Here is a 13,452-nt window from a genome sequence, read left to right as displayed (position 1 = left end):
GGAACATGACAGTTCTGTCACTTATGGCCCAGTCTGGGGTCACAGATCCAAGATAGACTGAGAAGGCAAACTGTGCCTGAGATCCCCAAACTAGGTCATGGTAGGGAGTAATAACATTAAAAAAAAAGCTTTCTGTTCTTTCTTACATGTTCCAGTAAGTAAATATCATTCCTTTCTAAAGGAATCCACTTTCGGATCTTTATTGTGGCTTCATTGGTGCCTTTTTGTTTGGTTGGTTTTTGTTTATTTGTTTTCAATCATGGTGTTCTTACAGGGATGATGGGAGTTACTCAGCATGGTTCCAGGTTTTTTCTTCCGCCTCCTTGTTAACCTTACTTTGAAAATACATCTTCCTTGTCTCTTTGAACAGTAGTCCTCTATGGCTTTGAAGGCAGCAATGGCCTGAAGAGAAGTCCTACTCTGTGCACATATGACCGATAGGTTCAGTCTACTTATTTGCACCCTTCTGGTTGTCAAAGATGTTTTTTTTTTTTTTAATTGGTCCACCAACACTACTCTCTATAGGCCTCAAATGTAGGATTTCTCTTTTTACCATAAGAGAAACTGAGTCACCATTTCTTTTTGCTTGCCAAAGGGCATGCAGGTCAGTAACAATTATGGAATTAGACTACAGAGTGGATTCGATTTTCCAGTCCATGCTGCTGGCCCAGGAAAATACTTTGGGCTGCATTTATGACCAGCCAAGGCATCTTATTTCTGAGTAGAGGCTGAGGGCAAGATGGAAGTTCTATCTCTCTTGTGTTGCTGCTTATTTAATCACATAGGTGGAATGATTTTGATTCCCATTTTTTTGGTTTCTCTCATCTCCCATTCTTCTTTCTTTCTTGTTTTTTCCCCTCAGGGAGCTGCTGTTCCCACTGCCTCACCTCCAGTCTCCACACCGGTCACAGGGCACAAACGAATGGTCATCCCCAACCAGCCACCTCTAACAGCTACAAAGAAGTCAACCTTGAAGCCCCAGCCAACAAGCCAGCCCTCGCCCATCCCTGTGGCTCCCATAGGAATGCTGAAGCCCCAGCCTCAGCCTCAGCCGGTTCCGGCCTCCTATACCACTGCCTCCACACCCTCCAGGCCCACGTTCAATGTCCATGTAAAATCAGCCCAGCCTAGCTCTCACTACATGCCTGCTGTTTCACCTGGACAGTACTACAGCTCAGGACCAAGTCATGCATACGCTCCTCAGGCACCTCCAGCTCCCGGGCCTGCTCATTATGCCCCACCACCAGCCCGGGGGGGCCCTGAATATGGCTATGCTCCACCACCTGGCCGTCAGCCAGAGCCTGCCTATGGCTACGCCCCCAATCAAGGCCGGTACCAGGATCCTTATTATCCAGGCTATGGGGGACGAAATGGTTCCGAACCAGCTTATGGCCAGCAGAATACCTGGAAACCCGAGCCAAGTTACGCTCCTTCTCCTGCTGGGCCCCAGAATCCTGCTGGGATGTACCAACCCCCAGAGACCAAGAAGACCTACATCACTGATTCTGTTTTAGCTCCCCAAATCCCAGCACCCCAGCAGCCTAAGGTAAGACACTGATTAATGTGACACTATGGGGGGATGTGTGGAATGGTGGGTCTGGGTCATTCAAGGACAAGTTTGGGGGATGTTTGGCAGGAGACACAAAGTCTGTCTCTTTGGAGAGACAAAGACTCACACAGACTTTTCCAGGGTGGTTCCTATAATGTGTCAAAGAAACTCCAATTTGGAGCTCGGGCCCAGAGGTGTTGGCTTAATCCAGCATCTACTGACTTAGGACAGTCATGCGATATTTCCAGACCTGTTTCCTCATCAGTGAAGTGAAAGGCTTAATCTTGGTACTTTCCACTTTTCCTTTGTCCTCTGACATTCTGTGGTTCTAGCCTCTCCTGGGATGAAGAACTCAATTTATATCAGCAAACATTTATTAATCTCCTACTATACGCAAGCCATCAAACTCAGCACTGGGGATCACAGTGGCCAAAATAAAAACAAAGAAACAGCAACAGCGACAACAAAAATCCAAATTAGTCCCTGCCCTGGAGGAGTGTACAATCTACTTAGTGATGAAACAAGTTCTCCATGAAAGAAATAGAAAGTGATTTCAGAAGAGAGAGATTGCCAAGAAGTGAGTGTGGGGTGGGAAAATCAGACAAGGGCTCCTTGATGAGGGAACATCAGAGCTCTGCTTCACCGAACACCCAAGAGTCAGTGAGAGTTCCCCTTCCTTCATTGTTTCAAGATGGACGTGGCTTTCTGCAAACCCAGTATAGCCATGTTCTCATTTCTGCCTTCCCTTTAGAGATGAGGAAATCGGAGTCCATGAAGGCTGGGTTTTGCACACAGTCACCTAGACAGTAAACGACAAGGGAGGATGTGAGCCCTGCGGGTCTGGCCCTCGTCCCTAAGCTCTGCTCCCGCCCTGAGGTATTGATCTCCTGGAGAAGACCAGTTCTCCTCCATGGATGTTCATACGGATTTCAGAGTCAGGAGAGGTGAACGAGCCTCTTGACCCTACTGGCGTCCCCAGCCTGGGAAATGGGGTCAGCTCTGTCCTTGGCTTGGTCTGTTTCCCCCAAAGCAGTGGGAGAACGAATGAAGGCTGACACCTCCTGCCCTGACAGTGATTTGGGGGCGCAGACAGGGGGGTGGGTGGTATCTGACAACCTGTGAGGCACTTTGAGAAACCCAACCCCCGTGGTATAAATCAAAGTGCTTTCATAGCTTGACCCTGGAAGAGGCCTGAGTTCCCAAGACCTGTTTTGGAAAAACCAGAGAGAGATTATTTTAGCTCTTCACAAAGATTAGCCCAATTAGCCAGCTGGACAGCCTGGCCTTTGTTTCAATCCGGCATCAAGTTTTGAATGGCCCCCTTTGACACACAAAGCTACCGATTCAAGGGAAATGGAATTCAGTGGCCGTACACTCGGCTGCTGCCACAGCACCCTCTCTCATAGCATTACAGTGAAAGCTGCTGCTTGGCAATCCCCAAAGGCGTTGGGCATGCACACATTCCCTACCAGGTTGAAAGACCCTCTTAGTTGGTCCTGGGAATGGAACGTGGTTGGGCTGAGTAGGGTGAATTTATGGGATGGTCACAGAGGAGAAGCCCATATTCTCCTGGCCCCTGGCAGTCCTTCCATAGCAGACAAGGTTTGGTGAGAGGTGGGTTGGTCCAAGGCCTGAGGCTCTTGGAACCTTCCCAGGTTTCTCAATGTTCTAAGCAGAATCCCTGTCCCATCCCAAGCATTCCCCATCCTTCTGTGACAAGCAGTTCCCCCAACTGAGATTTGCATCTGGAGGTGAATTGGCCCTCATGAAAGGACCCTGAAAAAGGGTCATGGCTTGTGCTGGGGACAAGCTGCCTCCCACCCCCGTTCAGAGCAGGGAAGCTTGTGGCATCTCCTAGCTAACGAGTTACTAGAAAGAATGTGGCATTCTCCCCTTTCCCATTTGAATTAGTTTGTCATCCCCAATTCTAGCATATAATTATAGAGATGCCATTGGTTTCTCATGTCAGCTATCTATCAAGAACGTTTGTTTTTCAACAATGTGGCACATTCTTAGCATCAAGTTCAACTGTGTATTAGGATAATTAAAGCCCAATGTCACAGTTTGTATGTGTGAGCGCTCACACACGCACGGGTGCTGTTTTTTCTTGAGGTAGGTTCCAGGTTGACATTCAGCCATCTGCCTGTATTTTAGGAAAGGGGAGCAGAGGTCTCTGGAGCTACAAACATCTCCAGTGTGTGGAGGTTATTTTCTTTCATACCAGGGCTCTGAGCTGAACACTTGGTGTATTCAGCTGTCATTGTACATAGAGTCCATTATTGTTCTGATATTGACTCAGTTTGGCCCGGTGAAGTGATGACTGGTTGGGTGGGTGGCAAGTCCCCGGCTCTAGGGCCTTCTCCCCTCTGTTGTATATTCTTGGCTTCCCGAGCTTGGGAAAGTCTATAAACCTCTTTGTGCCTCAGTTTTGACCTCAAGAAAGTGGGATGTCATTTCAGCTAATTAATTAATGATTGCAAAGTGCTTGGAAATTTCCCAACACTGTATAAATGCTGAGTGAGGACTATTCAGCTATACTTCTGGCTTGTGCTTATTTTTAATTTTGTAGTCACTGATGGAAAACTTGCTCGCTCACCCCATGTTGGAGAACATTCTCATCTATTGATTTGAGGAGTCCTGGCAGGGGTCATTTTGCATTTAACCCTTTAGCATAGGAGAGCCAATTGAAAAAAAATTTTTAAGTACTTAGGAGGAGAAACGAGTTCAGTTTTTTTGGTATTTGGTTTTGTTTTTTCCCCTGATTCCACAAACAATCCAAATCACCACTCCTATTGGATTCAAACCATTTAAAAAGAATTTAAAACTGTAAAGCTTAGTGGCAAGGGAGAACCAGATATCCCTGAGATTAGCTAGTTTGGTCAGTAATAACAGGGATCCCATGGCATGAAGGATTTGGAAAAGGCATATGATACCACTCCTGTGCCTTCTGCAGAAAGTTTGTTTACCTCAAGAAGAGATGCCCAAAGATGATGATGATCCTAGTTCTGGTCTGAGAATGTCGGCATGGGAAGGGTCCTCGCAGACCTGGCCAACAACACTCCACCCAAGAAGCTGCCATTCAGACCCCTCCTACCAACCTGCGAGGTGGCAGATGAGACACCTTAGAACAGCTTTTGACTTCAGGGAGAATTCTGGTTTGATTTCCTAACGTCTGAATGCCACCCACTCCTCTGTATCTGCTGCCCATTTGGCTCTCTTCTCGCCCTCTAGGGCCAAGCAGAATATAATGTAATCCCGTTTCCACATGACAGCCTTTTAAGTACTGAAGGTGGCTCAGGTGTCCCACTCCACTGCCTGAGCTGACTCTCCTCTGACCTCAAAGTCCCTGTTATTTTTTCAAGCAATCCTCATTGGGCATGACCTCGAGGTCCTTTACTCTTCTGGATACCTTATTCTAGAGAATTCTAGCTTTTCAATGTTCATCTTAAATGTAACACCTGAAAGGAAACCTAATATTCATGTGTGGTCCAACAATGTCCCACCGTGGATCCATCACATTCTTAGTCCTGGAAGCTCTCTCTCTTAATGCAGCCTAAATTTGAATTAGTTTCTTTCACATTCAGAGACAGCTAAGCGGTGCACTAGACCTAGAATCAGGAAGACCTGAATTCCAATCCAGCCTCAGGCACTTAATAGCTGTGTGACTCTGGGCATGTCACTTAACACTATCAATCTCAGTTGTCTCAGTTCTCAAAAGGACTGGAGAAGAAAATGGCAAATCACTCCGGTGGTTTTGACACATCTCTTCCTGGCACATCCCATGGATCCTTGATATTGACCATGCGGTATATGCAATTCCTGTGTGGTTTGATTTTTTGTGAACAGAGTCTTAGGCATGTTGTCTCTCCCTTCTTGATATGATGCTGACTGAGTTATTTCCTTTTTTTTTTTACATATAGTCCTATCAAATGGCCTCTTTTTTTTTTTTTACTTTGGCCTGTGAAGACCTTTCTTTGCAATACTAGATAGCCTGTCTTAAAGACAGGCAACTTTTTTTTTTTTCCATCTCCTCCTTCGAAACCTAAAATTAGTAACATGATGGAAAAATAACCCTTAACTCAATAACTCAGAGCATGGTAACATTAATCCTTACAATTGCCTCATTGGTAGTAATTCTGAAATATGTCCAAACAAATAATAATCAAGCATCAGAGAATGCAGAGATACCAAGAACCTTGAAAGGAGCCTTGGACCTCAGAGGGCTTATTTCCCATGAGGTAGAAAAGATATATCCACATAAACAGATAATGACCAGTATAAGATCAGTGTCAGATGACACTCAGTGTGGAGAAGCCAAAGTGGTCAGAAAGTAAAGGGATATTGGTGGACCTCCCTCAGGGGAGAGCACTTGAGGGCTTGAGGACATGATGTCATGAACTGCACTGTGCCCGGGTAAAATTCACCTGAGGTTTCCACCAGACTATTGGGAGCTGAGGACTATCAGTGCTATCAGTGGTTTTCCGCAGCAGCTGGGCTAGGCTAAGGATTCACTGCCTGGAAAGGAAGAGGAGGCAGCCAGGGGTGTTGAGGATGAGGACAGCAAAAGGAAAGAAAAAGTCATTCTGTCAATTACTGTTGAAAGACCAATGAGCTTTAGCTTCAAACTTTTTCCCTTTTCATTCCAAACAAAATATTTCCACAGGCCAGTGGCTTGGAAAGTCTGTTTTAGCATCCCACAGGCTCTGAAATTCTCTTTCTCTGACTTGTGCAGATGAGAAATATTGAAAGATTTTATAGGAGCTTAAAGGTTTTAAAAGAGAGATGTATTTAGTATCAGATGGTCATCGGAGGCTTCATGGGATTTCTGTGGAGCTTTCCAATGTGAGCTGGATGCCTGAGAGGAGAGGGAGGTCTCTGAGGAGGCCGGTGATCTGCGGAAACTGGGGCCAGAGAACAGGATATTTGCCCTAAAGGGAAAAATGGGACCAGGAAGAGATTCTTGCTATAAAAGCTCTGTCTATCGGGGTTCTAGTAACTGTAATTCCATTTATATCACTGAGTCACATTAGATTAAGCAGTCATTTTATTCAGTGCCTTCTGAAGTAGCTTGGGGACAGCATATAGTGGTGACAGCTGCTTAGAAACTGGGATGACTTGTGTTTAAGTCTTATTTCTGACACATACTAACTGTGTGACCTTGGGCAAGTCACTTAAACTTTCACTAATCTAGGTAACTATGAAGAGAAGTTTCAGAGGAAGCACCAACCTGCCTTGGTGAAGAAAAGAGTTCTCAGTATTTCCAATGCCAATTAAATTGGAAGTCCAGTAACTGTCCCTTTCCTACATTGCAGGCACTGGTGTGTTCATCACCAGATGAGACTGCTTTAGTATTTACAGTTTGGAGCTTTCTAACCCTGAACAAGCCTGAACGCACCCTTATCCCCTTCATGTCGCTTTTGACTAAAGACCATCCCTCCCCCCCCCCCATCTATCAGATACTTTATACTTTGGTAATCTTCTGCCAGGATAATGTTTGAAGGATTTTACTAGAAGATTGTTCCCTTGACATGGGAAAATCTCCATTTGGCAATAGATCTGTGGCATGCGTAGTCCAAAGGTCAGGCCTCTCAGGAGGTCATGAATTAGATGTCAGTACAAGTCTTTTGGCAAAGGTGGGCTGATTGCTTCTTGGGCATATATCATAGGACAGGACGCTCCTGTTTAGGTGTGGGTTGGCTTAGGTGACCCCTTACAATCCTGGGAATCCTAAGAAATTGAGCTCCAACAGAGAAAGGAATGGCTTCCAAGGTCAAGAGATAACTGCGGGAAAAGTAATGTTGCTAGGGAAGACTGGGGGTTGAAGTGGAAGGGGAGTTTTGATAGCAAACGCTGACCTGGATAGGAAGAACTTGAAGCAGTTTAGGTAAGAAATGAGTCATGCCTACATGATGGTGGTGGTTCACAGGGAAAGAAAGGGAAGGTCAAGGGCAAGAGATAGGAACAGCTATGACAGGACTAAAAGAAAAAAAAAACAGAAAAGAGATGTCAAGTGTGAGAAAGGAACACTGAGCCAAACATAGCCCAGAGTGGTCTGCCTGGGAAATAGCTCTAATGACGTTTACCCAGGACAGATTCTGGGCTTCTCAGGAGGAATGCTGAGGGAAGATGGCAGCACTTTTTCCTTGTTTCCCCATATGTAATCTTGACACAAACATAACGTTAATAAATTATTATTAATATTCATTTTTAAACATGTGTATAGCTCTGCCTTCTCATAATATAAATAATAGTTGGTATCAATTATTATCAACAATATTACATATTTTCTTTCTTCTATTTTTTATATCTTTCATTCTTCATAATAACTGTTAATAATAATTGTTAATAATATTAGTCATCATTATTGGTGTTTGTTATTTTGTTATTTACCAAATGCAGTTCTGCTTCATGGTCAAAGTGATATTCATACAAATTAATATTAATTATTAACAACAATATCTCTTGTTGCCATCATCTTTTCCTTTATGGAGATTATCATTGCTTCATGATCATTGTGTTGTAATTAGACAGTTTTGGATGCTGGGGATAGAAGCCAGGTAAGTGGGAAGGGAAGAGTTCAGGGTCACACCTCTGGATTGATGGCACTCAGTGGTTTTCGCTGCACCCTTCTGATTCACAAGATCAGATGACCCAAAGTCTTTGCTACCATCTGTTCAGTCTGATTCATGTGAATCTTCTCACTGACCTACCGCTGCACTCACTGCAGAGGTAAACTGAGCAATGGAGTCCTGAGCCTTGGGAACCAAGGTTGGGATCATGTCCAAGAAGGCATCTTAGGTCACTAAGCACTATTGCTCAAGATGGGTACCTGCCTATTCATTGAGAGGAAGGAGAAGACTTAAGTTGAATGTAATTTCTTTACAATGAAAGACAAGAACTTTCCTTGAGAGGTCTGGCCATGTGTTGGTATGGTTCATTGCATCTTTCACCTCTGAGGTTTTGAACAAATGGTCCCCATCTTTAGCATGAACTCCTTCCTCACCTTGTCCTGTTGGAATCCCTGGCATCCTACTGAGAACAGCCCAGGTGCCCCTTTCTACATGAAGCCTTGCCCAGGTCCTCCCAGGTGTTAGTATTCTCTTGATCTTGATACTACTTGACATTTCATTACTTTTTATCCCCCTCCTCTCTGGTAAATACCCTTGAGGCCATGTTTTCCCTTTGTGCCCCCTCTGCCTCACATCTAGTAAGTATTTAGTAGATATTTGTTAAAGTGTCTTTATTGCATTGAGAAGGACTCTCCATGTGGGAATCTATGCCACAAATATATGTTGGTGATGATCCACTGAGACCCATGCCCATGTTAATGGGAATGTCCTCTCTGATGATCCAGCGAGCAACATTCATGCTTAGCCCTACTATCGTTGGCATCATCATGGTCATCATCTTCCAAACAATGCCCCCTTCACTATTAAAGAAAGAAGCCACCATGCCTGTGACCTCAAGACATTGCTGGAAAGATGGGCCATGTCCTTGAAAGAAGCAATGAAGATCGATGGAGATTCTGAGGCCAATCTTCCAATTAAAACATGATGACTTTGTCTCTGAGGAATTAGAGAACACTTACCCTTGGAATGGTCATTGGAAAGGTCTGTGGGGGAATTGACACCTTAGCTGAGCTTTTTGAAAAAAGAGAAAGACTATGAAAGAGTAAGATGATCAGGAAGGGTCTTCTAGGTATCGAAGATAGCTAGGACAAAGATCTGGAGGGGGAAGCTAAGTTTGTTAGTCTTTAGTTCGTTGTTCAATTTCTTCAGAGTGTCCTCTTTCTCTGAAAGTCCCATGAAGCTTTTTCATTCATTTATTCATTCTATATGTTTGACATTTGAGTAAAATACCTTCATCTTAAATAGTAGAGTTTATGGAGCAAAGACTTGGGATGCCCTATTCTAAGATTTGAAGATACTGGAGATAGTCAGAATCGTAAGCCAGAGAGCAAGCATTCTGTTAACATTTACTAAGAATTGGGATTCTTTGGATTCTTCTAAAAATAAGCATCTCCCCTTTTCAAGGGGACTTGGCCATTGCGCATATTGTTGGCTTCAGCGTGCTTTCTTCACTTTGTGGCAATTCCTGTGTATGTCTTCTTCCTCTTCCATGGTCTTCTCATTCATTTTTTAATAGTATGAAGATATTGGTGGATCATGCCAAGCTATTTCCTCCAAACTTTTTTTTACTAAGCAATAACTCTATTAGATGGAGAGGGGAATGAGATATAATGAGAAATGCAGTTGATAAAAAAATCTTTAAAAACTTATAGAATTGATATTTCAAAAATAAAGATAACAGCTAACTTTTCCATCACACTTTAAGGATTGCAAATCTATCTATCTATCTATTTATCTATCTATCTATCTATCTATCTATCTATCTATCTATCTATCTATCATCTATCTATCATCTATCCATCCATCCATCTAATTATATTTAATCACCCAAGCAACCCTGCGAGGAAGGTGTTGTTATACCATTTTGGAGATGAGGAGCCTAAGGCAGAGAGATGTTATGTGACTTCCCAGCATCACACAGTTAGGAAGTATCTCAGACAGAATTTGAACTCAGGTCTTCTTGACTCCAGGCCCACCGAACCACCCTACAATCTTTTTTTTTTTTTTTATGAGCAATCAGGGTTAAGTAACTTGCTCAAGGTTCCACGGCCAGTTATTTCTGGGTGGGTGCTGAGTTTCTGAGCCCAGATTCGATCCCAGGTCATCCCGACACTGGGGCCGGTGCTCTTACTCACTGAGCCACCTGGCCACCCAACCCTACAGTCTTTGATCAATCAGTAAATAGACTTTGTATGGACTAACTGTTCTTTTTGACCCAGTGGTCCATTTTAACTGCAGATGTTCCTTGTCAACAGTGCCCATGTCTGCCTCCTCTTAGGCTTATATTTTGTTTTCTTCTTCCAACTCTTTATTGTCAACTTATCGCCCTTGGCTGCCTTGATCATGTTCCTTGTCCTTGCCATCTCTGCCTCTTGCCAAGGACATTTGGAATTCCCATTCCCTATGCTGGGCTTGCCTTCCAAGTTAATGTCATCTGCAGACTTAATGAGGGTGTTTTCCACTCTATCACCAACCAGTTGTTTGCAACTGCTGGACTTGAGACTAGTCCCTCAGAAAACCTCATATCCTGATGGATCAGCAGTGGTTCCAAGTCAATTACTCAGTAGCCAAGGGTGTAAATCATTAGGTCTTCCCAAGTTGAAAGCATCTGATTTATGTAATAGTTCCCCAGGTTCTGTGTTCTTCCTATATTCTAGCTTTAAGTTATTGAGGAGAAAGCTAGTTATATGCCTGACTCTAGAAATGTGAACTGGACTCATATTGTTCCTCTCATTCCAGGTGCTACCATTTTTTCTTTCATTCCTTCCTTCGTTCCTTCCCTCCCTCCCCCCTCCCCTTTCAAAAAAAGGACCTCAACATAGTCTACAAAGTAAGGACATTTCGATGCAAATTTCTTGTTATTAAAAAAATAACAAGTAATTAGATCAAGTAAAAAGAGTGGGAGTCCCTGTCCAGCACAAACCAGCAACAAATCAGAGTGCTCAGAATGTGGCCTCAAGAGTGGACCCTTAGAAATAATAATGCAATGGATGGCTCCCCTACATTTATTTTCCTCCTTGAATTTCTGGCCATTGAATGGACTAGAGTGGAAAAGGACTCAATTACTGCTTATAAAGAGGAAGATCAAGTTACCTTACCCCTTTTGACCTTTTCCCACTTTCCCCCCATTGGCTAGTTGAGATATGTTGTTGAGAAAAGAGATGGGGGTTACCTACCCATGATTCTCTGCCTCCAACTTCCTCCTACAATGAAATCTCCAGATGGGGAATTTATTTTGTGATAAACTTAATTGACCAGTCAGCATTAATCAAGTGCGTGTTGTACTCCAGGTCCTGTGCCAGGTGCTGTTAGATAAAAGTGAAGCAATTTCTCCCTCATGAAAGTTCCATTATATTTCCATTATATTAAGAGAACTTTGGTCTTACCCAAATGAGGCACAAAGTCTCTACATAGGGAGCATCTCAGTAGCAGCTGAGGGCATCCAAAAGTCCTCTTGTGGTATGTGATGCCCCTCTGGAGTTTGAAGGGAGTCAGGGAGTCTCATCAGCCCTTAACTACAAGAAAATATGAAACACCCACTATGTGTCATACCATGTGCTGGTCCTAGGGACATAAGTACAAGGATGAAACAATCCTTCCTCTCAAGGATCACGTCATAGGGACTCTTAGTATAAAGGCATGGGGAAGGAGATAGGGTGTCGTGGATAAGGAGCAGTGAGAATGCCAGTCTGGATGGAGTGTGTAGTGTAGACCAGCATGTAATGCATAATATTATTGGAAAGATGGGCTGGCATAGACTTATTTATATTTGTTCCCCAGATAATAGGGAGCCATTGGAACCTATTGATTAGGGGAATGGCATGTTCAATCCTTTACTTAAGGAAGATGATCATGGCAACTTTGGGGAACATGGGATAGCGAGGGCTGAACACATAGACCAGGAGACAAATTAAGATACTCTTCAAGTACGTAGGGGATGATGCCACTAAATGAAGGTGGTGCCCATGTGAATAGAGAGAAGGGGTCAGAGGTGAGGAGCATGCAGAGGAAGCCATTTCTACACTTGCTAACACTCTAAGATGTAGAGAGGTTCATTCCAAGTTTGGTGGATGGAAGTGTCTTGTGTGAGGAAGAGTATAGTTCATTGGGCTGGGGACGAGATAGGGATACAAGATGGTGGGGGCAGCTTCGTGACTACAGATTATGAAGGGCTTGGAAGAACAGCAGGAGGAATTGGCATTTTATCCTAGAGGGAAGAGGGAATCACTGGAGGGAAGTGAGAGTGGCAGACTTGACCTTTTAGAAGGGTAGCTATGGGCACATGAATTTAAGAGGAGAACTAGAGGTAGATTATCAAAAATGTGTCATTCCTAAGAGATGTATCTTTCGTTCGCTTGGATAGCTTCTGCACTCATTCTGTAAGGCCGTCATTTGACAATGTTGGTCTTCAGATTCCTTGTCTGGAAAATGAAGGGTTAGGCCATACACCTTCATTCATTCATTCATTCATTCATTCATTCATTCATTCATTCATTCATTTCTTCATTGAACCAGGTGTTTAATTGCTATGATGGAAAGCACCCTGGTACATTCTGTATAATAAAGTAGGTTCCTTCCAGCTCCTCAGTGTTATGATTCAGCCATGGAAAGAGCCAAGCAAGTTGGTACATTCTGGAATTCACCGTGAGGCTTTGGCCATCATTTAAAAGGTCACCCTGGGTCAACAAACCATGGAAGTTGAGCTGAGGACTGTCTCAGTCCCCACATCCTGTGGCAGAAGAGTGTCTCCACATGCAAAGTGAAGAATTATAACAAAACAAACAATGCCTGTTTGTTCAAGAGCGATGTAATTTCACCCAAACCTGTGGCCTGCTCACCAAATGCCAGAAGTCGCATTGTTTTAGACATTGTTATGAATAATGTATAACCTCATCGAAGAGGAGGTGCCTGGGAATGGGGAAGCATTTTTAAAAACAGCAATGTGAAACAGTCACTTAATTGGATCATCTGAGAGGTGAAGGGACCAAGAGCCCTCTGACAGTCCTAGTTCATTCACCACCACCCCTGACACACAAACATGGACACACACACACACACGAAAGCTCAGACTGAACAATCACAAGCACCCCAAGCCTTGGTCCTTGAGAACTGGGAAGGAGAACTGTGCTTGGGCCCCAGGCAAGGGTTTGGACTGATCAGTCTAAGTATATTTGGAAAGCCTAGGCTAGCTTTTTAAACTGTGTGTGTGTGTGAGAGAGAGAGAGACAGAAAGAGAGAGAGAGAGAGAGAGAGAGAGAGAGAGAGAGAGAGAGA

At 43.8% G+C, this 13,452-nt stretch overlaps 1 protein-coding gene across 15 annotated transcripts in view; it reads left to right on the top strand.

The window, feature by feature from the left end:
• Positions 1-13,452, top strand: part of LPP (LIM domain containing preferred translocation partner in lipoma) — a 704,807-nt gene that overhangs the window by 433,402 nt on the left and 257,953 nt on the right. For all 15 annotated transcript variants that reach the window (XM_069083318.1, XM_069083326.1, XM_069083316.1 and 12 more), the window contains one exon: positions 863-1,546. In XM_069083318.1, the coding sequence (XP_068939419.1) occupies positions 863-1,546 (684 nt within the window). The remainder of the gene's footprint in view (positions 1-862; positions 1,547-13,452) is intronic.

This window comes from Petaurus breviceps, unplaced genomic scaffold (assembly GCF_028583685.1).
Source record: "Petaurus breviceps papuanus isolate PSGF00001 unplaced genomic scaffold, PetGlider_PUasm1.0 173, whole genome shotgun sequence".
In the NCBI taxonomy this organism is placed as follows: Eukaryota; Metazoa; Chordata; class Mammalia; order Diprotodontia; family Petauridae; genus Petaurus; species Petaurus breviceps.
Note: the sequence above shows the minus strand (reverse complement) of the source record. Positions and strands in the feature narration are given on the sequence as shown.